Genomic DNA, 16870 nt, shown 5'->3' with positions numbered 1-16870 from the left:
AAATGTTTTAAATGCCCAGGCCCAGGGGGCACCTGGCTGGCTCAGTCGGTTAAGCATCCGACTTCAGCTCAGGTCATTATCTTGTAGTTTGTGGGTTGGGGCCCCACATCGGGCTCTGTGCTGACAGCTCAGAGCCTGGAGCCTGCTTCATATTCTGTGCCTCCCTCTCTCTCTGCCTCTCCCCTGCTCGAGCTCTGACTCTCTCTCTGTCTCAAAAATAAATAACCGTTAAAAAAAATTTTTTTTTGCTTTTAATGCCAAGGCTTAGAAAGCCACCATCTAGTCGTAGAGCCGATCAGCCTGCCCCCATTTATTTTCATGAACATTAAGAGCAACCAACATCTACTGAGCACCTGCTATGGGCTAGGCCCTATGTTTAGAGCTGTGCATGCACAGCCCCTTTAAATCCTGGATTCCAACCTCAAGAGGTGAAGACGTGGAGGCTCAGAGAGAGGCTCAGCTTTGCCTAAGGCCAGTGACTGAACGGAGACCGGGCTCAGAACCACCACCCCGACAGGACAGACCTGTGCCAGCACACAGCAGGCACCTCAAACTCTGACTCCCTCAGGCTTCCTTCCCAGGGCGGGCCAGTGGCCGAGCCAGGCTGTAAACTGGTCTCTTTCCCCAACCCAGCAGCCTCCCCTCGGGGGAATTGCGGCCACAGGTGCAGGGAGCGGTTTCTCTCCACTCGGGGCCTGAAGCACACCGGCAGGGGCTGCCCCTGGGCCCACAGCCGAAGGGCCCAGCAGTGGGGCCATTGGAGCCCATCTCCGGCGGGGCTGGGCAGGAAGTGGGGCGGGGCTTGGGGCCAGTGAGGTGGAATCTGGTACCCCAGGACTGCTGCAGCCCAGACTAACCAACCCACTGGGAGAGATGCCTGGGGGTCCCGGAGTCCCCCAAGTGCCGTGTGCTACTATCTTTCTCCTCTTCCTAATCTGCGCTGTTGGTCTGGGTACGTGGCTAACAGGCTGGTGCTGGGGGGCCGGGGGAGGACTGGAGGCTGGAGAGAGGGCTCGGGCAGAGAGAAGGACACTAGGAGTGGGGGGAGAGGAACCGGCAGGTGGGGGGGGGGGGCAGTGCTGGGAAGGCCCCTAAAGAAACTGCATCTGTCTGCTTGACTGTCCCAAGCAGGCCGCAGGTCCGAGGGGAGGCCGGAGGGGGCTCGGCGAAGTTGAAGGGCCGTCCGCGGCCACATGGAAGGAGACAGGGGCGCGAGATGACTTCCCCACCCCCTCATCTCCCCCACAGGTCAAAATAAGGAACTAAGGTCGCCCTTGACTGAGCTCCAGAGCTGGGGGCAGGAAGAGCACTTGGGGGTAGGGCTCAGCTTCAGGGGGGAGAAACAGCTTTCTCCTTCTCTGCCTTGAGTCTCGGTCACCCCCGATGGGCTGGGAGCCCCTTTTCAATGCTAGGGGAGGGGTTCCTCGTTGACACTGTCCTCCCAGCTGTACTGCCCCCCCCCACCCCGGCAATGCCAGCTGGTGGGGCTGTGACCACCCAGGTTACACTGGGAGCCGGGCTGGGGACTGTAGCCCATGACCCTGAGGTGGCTGCCTCTTTTCCCCCCTCCTCCCCCTCCTCTCTTCCTCACCTCCCACCTTCTCCCTTCAGAAGACAGCTGTGGGCTGGCCCGTGGGGCCGGGAGCTGAGGCCGCCCCTGGCTTCCTTTTGACAACCACCGTGCCGAGTCCCTACCCTAATCCCCAGCCCAGCCATCAACTGAACTGGCTCCTGAACCTTAAGGTTGACACAGGAAAGTTACAGAGAATAATGGGTGGGCGTGAGGGTGCAGGGCAAGGCAGGCCCAAAGACTGGCAGGAAGAGGCCCGGGAGGCTCAGGCTTTAAAAACCCCAGCCACTCCCCCTCCCTGCCCTGATGATGCCAGGCAACAGATTTGCCCTCCCCGGGCCTCAGCTGTCCCACCTGTAAACTGGGATGAGAGAACGTACCTCTGAGGGTTTTGTGAAGATTACACAAGATAAAGTGGCAGGGGCGGGGCAGGGCTGGGGGGGTGGTGGAAGGAGGACCAGGAGGGCCTTCAGGAGGAGGTGATGCCCAAACTGATTCTGGAGGGAGCTGCCTGGGCAGGGGCACCTCTGCCACTAGGGAACCAAATATCCAAATGCCAGTGAATTCAGTGGGGCCAAAGCACAGAGCATGGGGAGGGGGGCAAGAGGGAGTGCTGGAGAAGTGAGTGGGGACCCGCAGGGGTGTGTCCTCCCCTCCTCCCCCAGGGTGTCCTCACCCTCCACAGGTGTGCCCTCCCTCCGCTGCTGCCCTAGGTACAGCCTCAGTCCCCCAGCAAGCGTATTCACTCTAACCCACAGCCTTACTCCAACGACAACACCGTGTGCCCTCTTCCCACCCCACCCCACCCCACCCCACCCCCGCCCTGCTGGAGTGTCCTCAAGCCCCACGACACACACACACACACACACACACAGGCAGCTGCCCGAAGGGGCCGGGGCTGGGGCCTGTGTCCCCATCCACAGTCCCTGACTCCTCCGCCTCTCCGCAGGCCCCGGCTGCCAGGCCCTGTGGGTGGATGGGGGCCCACCATCAGTGACCGTGAGCCTGGGGGACACCGTCCACCTCCAGTGTCTGCACAACGGCAGCGGGCCGGACAGCACCCTCAACGTCACGTGGTGGCGTGTCCTCCAAGGCAATGCCACGTGGCCCGATATATTCTGGAGCCACGGCGAAGGCCCCAACGGCGAGCTGACCATCAGCACCGTGAACAAGAGCCACATGGGCATGTACAGGTGCCAGGTGGAGGAGAAAGGCCCCAACAGCAAAGTCCTCAACTTCCTGCAGTCCTGCGGCACCTACCTCCGCGTGCGCGGTGAGTGGCAGCCCTGGCTGGGCTCTGGGGGTCTCCTCTCCCCCCCCACCGCTGCCACCCTGCCTGGGAGGTGGGGGACGGAGCCAGTGCCCCCACCATGGGCATATCCTGGCCCGCACTGCCAGATCTCCTCATCTGTGGAGTGGGGGCTTCAGTGGTCTGGCGTTGCGGGGGGGGGGGGGGGGGGGGGGCGGGGCGGCCAGGGGTGTGGGGGCAGGGGGCAGCAGCGCTCTGAGCAGCACCCCTCCTCACAGAGCCACTCTCCAGACCTTTCCTGGACATGGGAGAGGGCACCAAGAACAACATCATCACGGCCGAGGGCATCATCCTGCTGTTCTGCGCTGTGGTACCTGGGACACTGCTGCTGTTCAGGGTGAGCCCCCTGGGGACCAGGGCCCTCTGAGTCTGAGGTCACCTGCTAAAATGGGAGACTGACAGCACCCTCACAGTGCTGAGGGGGTAAATGAATTAGTACCATGACGGGAGCTTAAAGAGTGCGGGGGCCAAGAGGGGTATCTTGCCTCAGTCTCCCCTCAGGGCTGTCCTCAACCTCCCTACCCCAGGACATTCTCAACGCCCCCTCCCCCCACCACCTCCCCAGGTGTACCTCCCTCTCCCCGCCACCCCCCCCCCCAGTCATGGTGTCTCACTCTACCCCCACCCCCAACGGGGAGTGCAGTGGCCCTCCCTCCAGGGAAGATGGGGGCTGCGTGTTCCCCCAGGGGCCTCTCACCTGCACCAGCCCCTCTTGAGGCCACGGGCAGCCACTGCCATTTACTGTGATTGCTGTTATTTGTGGAAGGACAGTGGAGACAGCCGGGACACTGGCTTGGACCCAGGCACACCTGCCACTCCCCCGCTATGTGGTCTTGGCGTGCCCCTTACCCCCTCCTGGCACCCAGGAGGGTCTGAAAACATTCTCCCACAACCCCCCTCACTGAGGCTCCCAATTATCCACCCCCACCCCCAGAAACGATGGCAGAATTTGAAGTTCGGGGTGGACGTCCAGGATGACTATGAAGACGAAAACCTTTATGAGGTGAGTGGTGGGTGGGGACAAGTTAGGGGCAGGCGCCTGGGGGTTCTCGTGGGGTCCTCCCTAGGGTCATCCGGGGGCAGGGGCTCGGCCGTCAGGGCGCTGAGGCCCGCCACCATGTGTCCACCCCAGGGCCTGAACCTTGATGACTGCTCCATGTACGAGGACATCTCCCGGGGCCTCCAGGGCACCTACCAGGATGTGGGGAGCCTCCACATCGGAGACGGGGACGTCCAGCTGGAGAAGCCTTGACCCTGAGGGCTGCGCCAACCAGCTGTGCCCCCCCCCACCCCTTCCTGTTCTCTTTTCACAAAATCTTCCCTGGGAGTGTCCTGACTCAACTTCCCCCTTGGGGGTATCCACTCTTTTTCCCTCTCGACTGTCCTCACCCCCTCCCCACACCCCAATTCAGTTCTCCCGCTGCCTGCCGCTGCCCGGCCCAGCCTCCCCCTACACCCAGCGGGTAATGAGCCCTTAATCGCCGCCTCCAGGGGAGCTGATTGTAGAGCCTCGTTAGTGTCACCTCCCCCTCCCTGCTCTGTCATGGCCACTTAGTGATAATAAATCCTTCCCAACTGCAGACCTTGGCAGGAGTCATGGATCTCATGGGGATGCCCCCCTCCTCTGGTGGGACCCAGGAGTCCAGGCCTCTGGCCTCCTCCTTCCTCAGACCCAGGATCCTGGGACCCCAGCCCCTACCCATTGTCCACACCTGGGACCAGGTAGCCAGCCTTGGCTGCCAGGTGAGAGAAACAGGAAGTGTCTGGGGGAGCATCTTGCCCAGGCTACATCCCAGAGCAGGGAAGAGACACAGGAAGGAGCCAGGTGACCATATTCATTTCTGCCTATTTAAGTCTCACAAACACAGGGGCCTGTCTGGTGGGGCCGGTACCAGACTCGGACTCTGATCACAGCCAGGCCGTACCTGTTCTCTGGCAGTGGAGTCCAAGCAGGGGGATTTGTAATCTGTGGCTCTGACTTGGGGATGCTGGGAGCCCCGGGGGGGGGGAGGTGCGAATGACAGAAGCAGAGGGACACAGGGTTTCTGGGAGAGGAGGGACAGGCCGAGACACAGAGAGATAGTGATGGAGAGAGAGCAAGTGAAGAGAAAAACAAGGAGTGGACAGGGAATCAGGGAGAGGCAGAGAGATGCAGAGAGATACAGAGACCCGGAGGTGGGAAGAGAAGGGCTCTGAGGGAGAAGTGACAGAGGGGAGGGACAACGAGGGGAAGCGGTGGGGGGGGGGGGCAGGAGGGAGCGGGAGGAAAAGACCCCAACGGAGAGAAAGTGGCAGAGAGAGGCACGTAAAGAAACACGCACAGCGAGGCAAATAAAAGAGAGGAAGACCGAGAGACCCGGACGGAAAGCAGGGGAGGCGATGGCGGACACCCGGCAGGGGCGAGAAACGTGGGGCCGACGCCCTGCGGATGGACAGACGGACAAAGCCGGGAGGGGCCGGGCGGGGCCGGGGCGGGGTTGGGGCCCGCGGGTCCCCGGCCGAGGTGGGGGGGGGGGGGGAGGAGGGGCCGGGCGAGCGGCAAGAAGGGGAAGGAAGCGGAGGTGCCGGGCGGGCGCGGGGCGCGGGCAGGAAGCGGGGAGGGGCGGCGGGGCGGGGGCCTCCGGAAAAACGCCCCAACTTCCTGCCCCGCCAGAGTCAGGAAGCGGGAGCCGGGACACAGGGCCCGGGATCGCCGAGCCCGACCTCGGGCGCCCCGCCGGTCGCCTCCCCGCGCGGACACCAGGTACACCGTCCCTGGCCCCGCCCGGCCTCCCGCCCCTCGGCTGCCGGGGGAAGTGGGGAGGAGGAGGGAGGGGGCCGGGGCGCTGCCGGCAGTGGAGGGGCCTTCGCTGCGCCCCACAGAGCCAGCGGCCGCCCCTCCCCGGGCCTCAGTTTTCCCATCTGTCAAAGGGGGCAAAGAGAGGAGAGAGAGCTCATGCCTGCCGAATGCCCAGTAAGTGGGGGTGAGGGGTGCGAGGCCGGGGTCAAGGCCTCCCAATTGTGTAGCCGAGGACGGATGACCACTCCCATTGCACTGCTGGGGAAACTGAGGCTCGGGGAGCGGCACCGACTCTTCCCAGGGTACACACACCGTGAGACCGAGTGGAGTTGGGATTCGAACTTGCAGGTGTTTCAAGCACCTTCCTCCGACTCCACATGCTTTAGGGCCACTTAAAAAGAAAAACGTCCGTAACCACGCCGTAGGCCGCGGTGAAGCTGAAAGTTGCAGAGCGCCGTTTGAAAGCAGTTTTGGAAAGCTCTTTTTCTGGGCCATTGGTTATACCCTGAGACATGGGTTGTAGGGGACAGAGCTAGAGACCTTCCCCCCATTGTACAGGTGGGAAGACTGAGGCTCGGAAAGAGGTAATTACTTTTTCCAGTATCTGCGGGAGAGGTACGCTGGAACACAGGATTTTTGCATTACAGCCCCAGCGGAAAGCGTGCGGCCGGGGCGGGGGGGGGGGTGGGGAGGGGGGGATGCGGGGAAAAATTAACGTACACCTTGGGAATTCAGCTGGTTCCGGAGTTAGGAAGGCAAGATAGGGTGGGGAGCCCAGTCCGGAGACTAAGGGCCACGGGTGACTCGGAGCTCTCGAATTGAGCCTTGGCCAGGGGGCTGGAACCACTTTCTAGTCGGCCTGGGGGCGGGGCAGGGTAGAGTGACAGGAGCAGTCGAGATACGGAAACGCCAGTCCTCCAAGGCAGGCCAGAGCGGCCCTGTCTGGCCAGCGTGGCGCAGTGAAGAGCTAGAGCGGCCGGCGGGAGGAGTAGAGTCGCCTGGGCAGTAGCCTGGCAGGAGCTGGGCTAGAGTGGCTGGCGGGAGGAGTGGAGCTGGAAGCAAAGGTAGATTTGGGGACAGCTAGAGCGACTCGGAGTTGGGGGTGGGGGACCGGCGCGCCGAGACTTCGGTTCTGGCGGCTGCGGTGGATACTCCAACGACCAGGAGCAGGTGAGGGACGCGGCCCCTGTCAGGCGTCAAACCCTGACTCCGCAGGTCCGCCCCAGCATCCCTGGCCGTGCATACCGCCACGTCCCCTGTAGGATTTGGGGCCCGTATAGACCCGCCACGTCCCACATAGGATTTGGGGCTGTTATGGATCCGCCACGTTCCATATAAATTACAAGGCCCTACAGGCTCACCAGCTTTCTGCTAGCCCCCCCCACCCCCCCCCCCCATGGAAACTCGGCTTCTTAATAGATGCAGGCTTCTTAATAGATCAGTCATTAGTACCTCCTAGAATCCTGGGCCCTGTAGATCCTAGGTCTTGGGACTACCACAGGCTCTTATAGAATCCTGGTTCCTTTTTTACCTTACATAGGTCCCAGGAACTGGCTATTTTACATATGGAATCATGATTCTGTGTGATCCCCAGATCCGCGTAGACCCACCATGTGTCAAATAGAATCTGGGGCCTTATACATTCCAAGGGCCCTTCATGGACTTAATTTGAATACTCTATTTTAGGTTCTTAAAGGCTCCCTCCCAGAGGTTCTTGGAGACCAGGGTCATCCATGCAATGTCTTATAGACCCCAAACCTTGCACAGAATCCAGGCGCCCATGTGGTCCCCGACCCATGTCTGCTTTGCTTTAGGACCCTTATCTCTAAGAACCTTCTAAACCTTCCCCAACCAGCACCACCCCCAGTCCCATGCACGCAGCGTCCCCTCTGCTGGACCTTAGGCCTTGTCAGTTGCCTAGAGATCCATCTGACGGCTTCAACCTATAATTGCCCTTTGTGGCAGCCCCTCACCCTGTATCTCCTAAGCAGCCAACCCCTCACCTTCCCTGCCAGCGTCCTCTCTGAGCCCTAAGTCCCTGCGAAGCAGCCTCAGCAGCAGCCTGCGCTCCTGCCCAGGTCACAGTGCCCACATACCTCTGACTTTCCCAGACACCATAAAGAGACCCGATAGGTCTCAGCTTCGGTTCAGATTTTAGTTTCTTAAGGTTGGGGTGGGGTTTCCCCATGCTCTGAAGCAGCACATTCTGATAAATGCATAAACTCTGGAGCCACACTACGTGGGTCTCAATCCTGGCGCTGTCCCTTATGAGCTGTGCCTCGGTTTCCTCTTCTGTAAAAGGGGGATAGTTATAAAACTGAACTCCAGGGGTCATTTAGGGGATTCAGTGAGTTAATACCTATAAAACAGTTACGTTGTACCTGGCACATACTCAGTGGCCCTTAAGTGCAGATCAGGTGTTAGCTATTATTTCGTATTAGCGTGACGACGAATGAAGTAGGTCACAAGCATCTAGTGCATGATTCGGGGTCTGCGTGGCACTGAGCATTTGCTCACATAATGTGGGTCCTTTCCTTTGCCCTTTTGGAACCTCCCTGCTCTGTTGAACCTTTCCCCGCCACCCCCCCCGCCAAGTGGGATGAGCACGGACGTTCCATGTGCGTGGTCATGTTTTCCAGCCCAGAAGTTGCAGCTGGTGGCCTGGTGAAGGTTTTCCATCTCGAACGGGAATACTAATCGCATGGGGTGCTTGTGGTTGTGAGCGTTGAGTTCGTATGTGAGAAGCACTGAGAGCGATGCCTAGCACACTGTAAGTGCTAGGTAAGTTTAGCTTTTGTCATAAATAAGCACTTTTTTTTTTTTCTTTTTGCCTTGGTTTACAAATTTATTTAAGTGAGGTTTAAACGGTGCTCAAATCTTAAGTTAACCCAAACTTGAAGTTGGACAGATACACTCTATGGAAAAGAATAAAAACGATGCGTGCCCTGGGGAACCCACAGGACAGCACTTGAAGACTCCAGAAAGCGTCGCTGTCTGATGAGCCTAATCAAAATCATAGGCACCGTTTATTGAGTGCCAGGGAGGAGGCCTGTGGAGGAGGGAGAAGGCTGGGTCTGAGGCGACCGGGGTTATAAATAGCTTTGGGAGAGGCCCCCCCCACAGCCCTGCTGGTCCACCCCACCCTGTTTCCACAGCTCCTTCCCTCCTGACACGGGCTCGAGTGGCATTAGTCAGCCTAATTAAGGACACAGAAGATGGCGGTGGGAAGACACAGGGGGAAGTGGGGACTCTAAGGGAGACAAGACGGGAGAGACAGCATCTGACACAGTGACTCGGAGAGGACTTGGGGAGGTGGCTGCAGAGCCAGACGTGGGAACACAGGCAGAGACACCGGGGGCAGGCAGGGAGCAGCAGGAGCAGTGTTAGGGGGAGGTGGCTGACTCGGACGGAAGCGAGACGGGCCGGAAGGGAGGGAGGAAAGGGAGACAGGGAGAAGAGAGGCAAAGACCCGAGGCACATTCGCAGGACAGACAGCCAGGGAGAGCTGGCTGGGGCAGGAGGGCCGACCAGACAGACTGATGCGGGGTGAGGGAGACCGACACCCCTTGGGGATGGACTGGCTGAGGACTGTCCCTTGCTTTTTGGGGTTGGAAGCTGGGGAAGGTACCGGGTCCCTGAGGGAAGGAAACTGCTGGGTTTGGGGAAGGAGGTTCAGTTTTGTTTTCTAATGTAGAGCGAGTTGGGGGTTGGGGGATCTGCCATTAGATTTCCTGTCACAGGAAGTGGGGCTGGTGGGTTCAGAGGCAACATCCTGCCCCAAGCCTGTCAGATGGAGGAGAGCCCCCCACACCCCACTTATCTGCCTTCTACCTCCCTTCCAACCTTCCCAGCTCTGCTTGGCTCCAGGCCCTGCCTCCCCAGGACCCAGCCTGCAGCCCCCTCCTCCCTCAGACCCAGGAGTCCAGGCCCCCCGGCCCCTCCTCCATTAGGGACCCCAAATTACAGGCTCTCATGTCCACAGCTCTCTCATGGACCCAGGCTCCTGGGCCCCCATCTCTCCCCCCCATTCCAAGGCTCCCTGTCCTTGGGCTCCCCGCCCTGGCTGGCCTCTGAAGGGCTCTTTGTCGCCACACAGAGGCCCCATTGAGCTGCGGACGCCGGGATTGGGGGGGGGGGTGCTGTTTACTCACCTTCACACCTGGGCCAGGAATCTGTGAGTAACCGCCCTGTGCCTGTGCCGCTGCCTCCTGCGCCCCCTAACCGTGGCCCCTCCTCTTCCTCAGCCCTGTGGAGCCCATGGAGGCAGACGACATTGCCCGCGGGCTGGTGAGTGGAGAGAGCCTGGGGTGAGAGGACTGGGGGACTGAAGTGAGGAGCTCTGTGAGCTGAAGCCATCCCTCTTCCACAGGCCCCGGGACCACCGCGGCCTGGCCTGGTGCCAGTCAGCATCATCGGGGCTGAAGACGAAGATTTTGAGAATGAGCTGGAGACGGTGAGGGGTGGAAAGGCTTCTGTCCCAGTCTCCCTAGGCCCCAGCCCTCAAGTCCCATCTTCAGGGTCCCCTCCCTCCTTAGGTCCATCGTCGGATGCTGCCCCCTGCCTCCTCTCGCCGCTCGCCCCTCTTTCTCTAATCTGGGTACCACCTTTGCCGTCCCCTACTACCCCATCCCTGATGCCCCATTAGAGCACAGACTTTCACCCTTTTTACTCTCACCCTGGTTTTTGTCACCATCTTCCTTAATTGCGGCACAGACCCCTACTCTGTCTCCTAATGCCTGTCCTTGTCACCCACATGCATAACATTAGATCTCATCCCCTGTCCCCGACACCAGCGCTGGCCACCACCCTTACAGCGTAGACACCACTGCCCGTGGTGGTGTGGGTGGGGGACGGGTCAAGCCCAAGGCTCCCCTTCTCCCCACCGTCTCACCCCCATCCCCACCCTCAGAATGCAGAGGAGCAAAACAGCCAGTTCCAGAGTCTGGAGCAGGTGAAGCGGCGGCCTGCCCACCTCATGGCCTTCTTGCAGCACGTTGCCCTGCAGTTTGAGCCGGGACCCTTGGTGAGGGCAAGGCTGGGTGGGCAGAGGGAGGGGTGGGGCCGGGACAGGCCACAGCGCTCAGAGAGATGGACTAGTGAAGATGAGCTGGGAGGGTTTGGAAAACAGATCCAGAATACACAGCACAAGATCTAGAAACAGAGAGCCAGAGAACTAGCCGCATGATCCCGACAAGATTGCAGGTGCCCCGTGTCCGTCTCCGAGAGCAGCAGGTGCAGGCAGGAGAGTACACCCAGCAGGGGCACCCGGAGAGCAGCAGGGAATCCTGAAGCTGGCAGAGACCGTGCCCCACCCCTGCCTTCCCAGCCCGTGGCAGTGACCGCCACCTTTCCCACTGACCCTGCAAGTGGATCCCCCTCTGTGGCCTCGGCAGGTGCCACCAGTCATTCAGGGCCGGTGCATGGGAGAAAGCCACTAGCCTTCCCAGGTCCAGGTGGCACAGGAGGCCCCGGTCCAGAAATAAGAAGCCACCACAAGCAGCCCACGAGGCAGAGAGAATGCAGTTGATGATCCACAGATATCAGACAGAAATTACCTGGGCAGTGGTGGATGCCCAGAGAACCATGCCGTCCGGAAACATGCAGAGTCCAGAGAACCAGTGGGTGATTTAGAAAGGAAGAGGCCACCGCTCGGGCTGGAGGGGGCTCCAGGCAAGGATCTCCTCCCAAGATGACCCAGGGCAACCCAGCACAGGCTGCAGTTAGGGGGTAGCCTAGAGCACTGGACTGCACTGGAAATGCATAGTAGGTCCCTCTGGAAACCAGAGACTGATAGAAATGCCAGGGCAGGATGCCTGGGGGATGCAGAAGGGAGGGCGCATTGTCTGATCCTGTGGCTTCCGAGATCGGCAGGAATCGGGAAGGTGCCTTCTCTCCAGAAAAGTAGCTGCCCCTTGCCTGTGAATGGAGGCTCTGGCCCTCCAGGCAAGGGGGTCCCCCTACTGAACCTGAGGTTTCTAGAACCTGAGCTCTTGGAACTCAGCCCAGGGTGGTGCTGACTGCCATGGCCTTTTACAGATGTGGAAACTGAGGCCTGGCAAGGGCCAGGGGCTTGGCTGAGGTGACCCAGATGCCCCCCCCTCCCCCAGCATTTGGAATCTGTCCTCCTGCTGCTCCCTCACCTCATCAGCTGGGAAAGCGGCCAAGAAAGAGTTGCGGTCCTGTGGGCTGCTTCCTGGAGCCCCCGTGTTGCGGTCCCGTGGCCTCTCCTGGAGTTTGGGGGTGTGCTGACGCAGATTTGTTGGAAATGGTTACAGCAGAGAAATAGATTCTTGCCCCTGCTGGGGCAAGTCCTTAGCGCAGAGACCATGTCCCTTACCGGATGAGAGACCCCAGGAGTCGGGTTGGAGTTTCCAGTGCCCTGTCAGCATCACCCAGCATGGGGCTGACACACAGCCAGCCTCAGGAAAAGAACAGTAAATGAATGAGAGAGCCCACTTGTCCACCTGTTTATTTACTCAGCCCCACTGTGCACTAGGCCTTGTCTGGGGCACAGGCGAGTCAGAACCTCACACACACACACACACACACACACACACGCATCCTCAAGTCTCTCGTGGTATTGTGGCTTTTTTTTTTTTAGAGCTAGAGCACCCACCAGCAGAGCAGGGGGAGGGGCAGAGTGAGAGGGAGAGAATCTCAAGCATGCTCCACACCCAGCTCACGGAGCCCCTGAGGATCATGACCTGAGCTGAAATCAAGAGCCAGATGGTTAACTGACTAAGCCCCCCGGGCACCCTGCTCATGGTGTTCCTAGGCAGTGGGGTGTAGTGGAATAGGCTGCCTGGATTCTGATCCCAACTTTGCCACTTACTAGCTGTGTGACCTTAAGCAAGCTTCTTGAGCTCAGTTTTCTTATCTGTAAAATGGGATAACATTGACCAAGTTAATGTGGTTAAAGGGTTTAGAGCAGCATCTGGTACACGCCCCTAGCTGTCTTAGTGTAGCAGGTGACGCCAGGAGACAGAACCGGAGAGAGCCATTTCACGGGACAAAAAATTAGCAAATGCTCTTCGTGGCCCCAGGGAGGCCAAGAGAGGCAAGGGCCTGAGGTGGGGGGAGGGGGGGAGGGGATGATGGAAATCAGGGAGCACTAGCAGAAGGTTTGAGCCCCAGGCTTTTTGAAGGAGAATATGGTTTGGGGAGGGGGAAGAAGACGAGTGACAGTCTGTCTCCCCAGCTCTGCTGCCTGCACGCGGACATGCTGGGTTCACTGGGCCCTAAGGAGGCCAGAAAGGCCTTCCTCGACTTCTGCCACAGCTTCCTGGAAAAGACCGCGGTGAGAAACACCTTCGGGGGACCCCAGCCCCTCCCCCCCCATTCCTTGGTCCTGGGGAGACTCTGTGCCATCCTGGCCCACCCTCCGCTGCTCCCTCCCCTCAGACCGTCATTCCCAGTGGGCACCTGGGCTGCGGTCCCGTGACCCCACCACTGCCCAGTCCTCTCCTTCATTCCGTTCTCTGTTCTCTGTCCTGAGCAGGTTTTGCGGGTGCCAGTCCCTCCCACTGTCGCCTTTGAACTTGGTAAGGAGAGAAAAGGGGACTGTGGGTGGGGGAGAGGTTGGTAGCCAGGGGCTGGGGTATCCGGGGAGTCCCAGGGAGGGAGGCCGCCCTTTCTGCTCACGGGGACAGTAGAGATTCCTCCTCCCCTTCCCCCTGGTCGCTGCAGCCCAAGGGTGGGTGGAACTGGCCTCCAGCCCCCTGCCTGTGTCCCTACACAGACCGCACACGGCCCGACCTCCTCTCCGAGGACCTCCAGCGGCAGTTTGTGCAGGAGGTGGTGCAGAGCCAGCAGGCCACCGTCAGCCAGCTGCTGGAGGACTTCCGCTCCAAGAGGCTCATGGGCATGACACCCTGGGAGCATGACCTGACCCAGCTGGAGGCCTGGGTGGGGCGGGACCGTGCCAGCTTTGAGGCCCGGGAGCGGCACCTGGCCGAGCGGCTGCTGACCCACCTGGAAGAGATGCAGTGAGTGGGGCCCGTGCCCTGTCCAGCCTGGTGGCCGGGGCGGGGGGGGGGGGGGGGTGGTCCCTGCAACTTCACGGTTCGTTCCTTAACGTTTGGGCTCTGGGTCCCCTGGCCCTGGCATTTTAATCCGTCTGCTTGTCTGGTTTTGTGTCCTCTCTTCCCAGCTTTAGGGCACCCTCCCAGTTTCCAGGTCTTTCCACAGCCTTGCGTGTGGGCCTGGCGCTTGGGTCCTGTCCTTGCAGCTCCCGGCTGCCCTTGGTGCCCTCAAAAGAGACGCTCCTCCCTGCTGTGATCCTCCTTCCCCTCAGCCTTGGCACTCTCCCTCTCTGCCTCTTCTTTGTCTCCTGTCCCAGCGTCTAAGGGGACAGCAACCCAGACATTTGTGCCGGGTAGGCAGGGACCCAGGCCTAGCAAGTTTATCACAAACTTCTTTCTTCTTTTTTACAGACACACCATCTCGACTGATGAGGAAAAGAGGTGATGGAAGCAGAGAGGACAGCAGGAGAGGCATTTAGCCCCCTGGGACCCAGGGAGGAGGACCAGGGGTCTGGGGGCCTGGGCATGGAACGGCATCCCTGGCCCTGTCCTCCGGAGCCCTCTCCCCCTTCCTCAGACACTCACTTGGAAGCTGTTGTGGGGTTGGGGTGGGGAGCGAATGTGGAGGGGAAGCCTTGGGGATAGCGGTGTCACTGCGGCCATGGGCGTGTGCGCATCTGTGCACGTGTCGGGGCCCTCACCATCCCCTTCCCACAGTGCTGCTGTGGTCAACGCCATCAGCCTGTACATGCGCCACCTTGGGGTGCGGACCAAGAGCGGGGACAAGAAGTCAGGGAGGAATTTCTTCCGAAAAAAGGTGCTTCCCTGAGCGCCCGAACCTGGCCCTTTCCTCCCCAGGGACTCCTGGGGAGCCCCGTGACTCTAGCCTCCTGGGGTCTGATTCAGCTTTGTTGGGGTCTCAGAAATGCACAGCCCCCTCTCCACTCTCCTCCTTCCCTTAGATGATAGGGAATCGGCGGTCAGATGAGCCAACCAAGACGAAGAAAGGCCTGAGCATCTTCCTGGATGCTGCCCGCTGGAATCGGGGAGAGCCTCAGGGTGAGGTGGCTGGCCCCGGCCCTCCCTGACTTCCCCCACACCGCCCCCGCCTCATGGTCCCGTCTTTTCGTTTCAGCCCCAGATTTCCGACACCTCAAAGTCGAGGCTGATGGTAATGGTCCTGAAGCTAGCTGGGGGCCTCGGGGAGGGGGTGGGGGGCGGTAGAATGGAGCTGGAGCACAGGCTGCTGTGTGGGTTAGAGTCAACTGGGCTCTCATGTCCACTGTCTCCTGGATGTTTCCCCAGCTGAGAAGCCAGGCCTTACAGAAAGGAAGGGAGGCCTGGGGGTGCCCTCCCGGGACCGGAACACTGGAGCTGCCGGGCAGGACATCCCTGGAGTTTCTCTGCACCCTCTGTCTGGGGACAGCCCTGACCGGGAGCCAGGTAAGTTTCCTGGGTCTCTCAGAGAGACTGCCCCGCCCCCTGCTCCTGGTCACCAGTCTTGTTCATAAAACCACCCCCTTCCCTCAGTTCACCCATTCCACAGCTTTCCTCTCAGGCTCCCACCGCTCTCCAGGTGATGCGTTTCCCACCTGCTTGGACTACGTTTCCCGTCAGCCCCCCACAGCGGCATTTCCCAGGACCCTCTCAGTACACTGTCAGTCACCCCCATGGACCTGAGACAGCTGCTTGGCTGGGCCTGGGTTCAGATCCTGGCTCTGCGGCTTAGTTGTGTTGTATCTCGGGAGTTACTCCTCTGTCTGAGACTCAGGCTCCTCGTTCCTAAATGGGACCCGCCCCCCCCTCCCGTAAGTCCCGCCTGAGACTCGGGAGAGGGAATAGACGCGGAGGCATCATGCAGAGCACCTGGTCTCCCCTGCTTCAGTGTTTTCTTCACCGCCTCCACCCCCCCGGCCCCAGCTGCCCACAGCCGTGTTCTCAGAGGCCTTTCCATTTCCATCTGTCCGTCCCCCGCTGAAGCGCAGGGCAGCCTCTGGTGTCTGGCAGGCATTGGGTGGTTTTAGCCCCCGTCCCCCATTCCCCGGGGGTCACGGAGGCCCCCAGAGCATGGGTCTTGCCACGAGGGCCTGGCAGCCAGCCTCGCTCTCCCCCGCTGCCCGCACAGGTGTTGATGCCCCACCAGAGCTGGGGGACCCGCCCCCGCAGGGCCCGGCCAGCCTGGAGCCCGTGGTGCCCCCGGAGAACACGGAGGAGGGTGCTGAGACAGAGAGGTGCCCGGGGCCGGGTGCGGGGGGAGGGGTTGCTGGGAGCAGGACCAGGCTTACCAGGCGGGGGAGGCGTGTGCCGTGTGCCGGGTCGCGCTGCCATCTGCACCTGCTGTCCCCGAACCATCTCCACTCTGCCCTGCTCCTCCCTTTTTCCATTTTCCGCCTTCTCTTTCCTTCTCCGGCTTCCTCTTTTCTCATCTCCTCCTCCCACTTCCTCTTCTTGCGCTCCGAGCCCCTTCAGGTTTTCAGCCCTTCCCTCCTCTTCTAAGCCACCGCCCAGCGCCTTGCTCCTGCCTCCCGGTGCCCTGTCCTCCATCCCCCACCCTGTGTGCTCCATGCCTGGGGGCCCTGTCCCCCTCACAGTTGGGGGGCAGGCTCTGCCCCCTGCCTGTCCTTGTGCCGCTGCTTTGGGGACCCTTTGGTGGGTGGGGGAGGTGAGTTGGGTTCCATTTGGGTCCACCTCTGACCCTGTGCCCCTCTCTCCCCAGAAAGTGGAAGAGGTGGGTGCCTGGGCCCTGGGTTGGGGGAGGGCTAGCCCCTCCCCCACTTCTCCCAGCCCCTCCCCTCTCCCCATGGGCCACCCCCTCCCCTTCACCCTGCAAGGGGTGGGTGGGGACATCACCCTCCCAGCAGAAGAGCTAAGTATTAAAACCCCCTTCCCCACCTCACTCCCAGTTCTGCCCCCACCATCCCCCTGCCTCAGGGAAGGGAGGGGTCAGTCCTGTGCTCCATACTGGGTTTCCCTCCCTACCCCTCCTGACCACCCCCACTGCCCCAGCACCCCGAGTCCCACTGCTCCTTCTGACTCTCTCCTCTCTTCTGTTGCATGTTCAATCTCTGTCCTGGTCTCCCCTACCCCCGTCCGTCTGTCCCTGTCCTGGTCTCTCTGTCTGTCCCTGACCTGGTATCTCCCCCCCTCTGTCCCTGTCTTGGTCTCTCCCCATCTCTGTCCCTGTCTTGGTC

General features: G+C 60.7%; 2 protein-coding genes across 3 annotated transcripts in view; both read left to right on the top strand.

Annotated features, from left to right (window-relative positions):
- The first annotated feature begins 818 nt into the window (after positions 1 to 818).
- On the top strand, positions 819 to 4459 carry CD79A (CD79a molecule). Its single transcript, XM_040457230.1, has 5 exons — positions 819 to 952; positions 2520 to 2843; positions 3098 to 3216; positions 3814 to 3882; positions 4012 to 4459. Exons 1-5 carry the CDS (start codon positions 874 to 876, stop codon positions 4129 to 4131), a joined length of 711 nt encoding a protein of 236 aa, XP_040313164.1. The 5' UTR covers positions 819 to 873; the 3' UTR covers positions 4132 to 4459.
- A 1041-nt stretch (positions 4460 to 5500) lies between these two features.
- Positions 5501 to 16870, top strand: part of ARHGEF1 (Rho guanine nucleotide exchange factor 1) — an 18300-nt gene continuing 6930 nt past the window's right edge. Inside the window, exons 1-15 of one of the 2 annotated variants that reach the window (XM_040457227.1) lie at positions 5501 to 5622; positions 8298 to 8428; positions 9903 to 9945; positions 10028 to 10111; positions 10568 to 10681; positions 12857 to 12955; positions 13157 to 13199; positions 13397 to 13643; positions 14091 to 14120; positions 14397 to 14496; positions 14642 to 14738; positions 14815 to 14850; positions 14985 to 15122; positions 15805 to 15910; positions 16396 to 16407. In XM_040457227.1, coding sequence (XP_040313161.1) covers positions 8415 to 8428; positions 9903 to 9945; positions 10028 to 10111; positions 10568 to 10681; positions 12857 to 12955; positions 13157 to 13199; positions 13397 to 13643; positions 14091 to 14120; positions 14397 to 14496; positions 14642 to 14738; positions 14815 to 14850; positions 14985 to 15122; positions 15805 to 15910; positions 16396 to 16407 — 1163 coding nt within the window. In that variant the 5' untranslated portion in view covers positions 5501 to 5622; positions 8298 to 8414. The remainder of the gene's footprint in view (positions 5623 to 8297; positions 8429 to 9902; positions 9946 to 10027; positions 10112 to 10567; positions 10682 to 12856; positions 12956 to 13156; positions 13200 to 13396; positions 13644 to 14090; positions 14121 to 14396; positions 14497 to 14641; positions 14739 to 14814; positions 14851 to 14984; positions 15123 to 15804; positions 15911 to 16395; positions 16408 to 16870) is intronic. The other variant, XM_040457228.1, reaches the window with a different exon arrangement.

The sequence above is a fragment of the Herpailurus yagouaroundi genome, unplaced genomic scaffold (genome assembly GCF_014898765.1).
Source record: "Herpailurus yagouaroundi ecotype Mexico unplaced genomic scaffold, PumYag 220, whole genome shotgun sequence".
Lineage (NCBI taxonomy): Eukaryota > Metazoa > Chordata > Mammalia > Carnivora > Felidae > Herpailurus > Herpailurus yagouaroundi.
This window is presented reverse-complemented; position numbering and strand designations above follow the sequence as displayed.

What these genes read in the sequence shown, in the direction of transcription:
- CD79A (XM_040457230.1), top strand. Translation starts at nt 874, where the DNA reads ATGCCTGGGGGTCCCGGAGTCCCCCAAGTGCCGTGTGCTACTATCTTT. An exon ending in AATCTGCGCTGTTGGTCTGG is followed by an intron (nt 953 to 2,519) that starts GTACGTGGCTAA and finishes GCCTCTCCGCAG; the next exon opens with GCCCCGGCTGCCAGGCCCTG. An exon ending in CACCTACCTCCGCGTGCGCG is followed by an intron (nt 2,844 to 3,097) that starts GTGAGTGGCAGC and finishes CCCTCCTCACAG; the next exon opens with AGCCACTCTCCAGACCTTTC.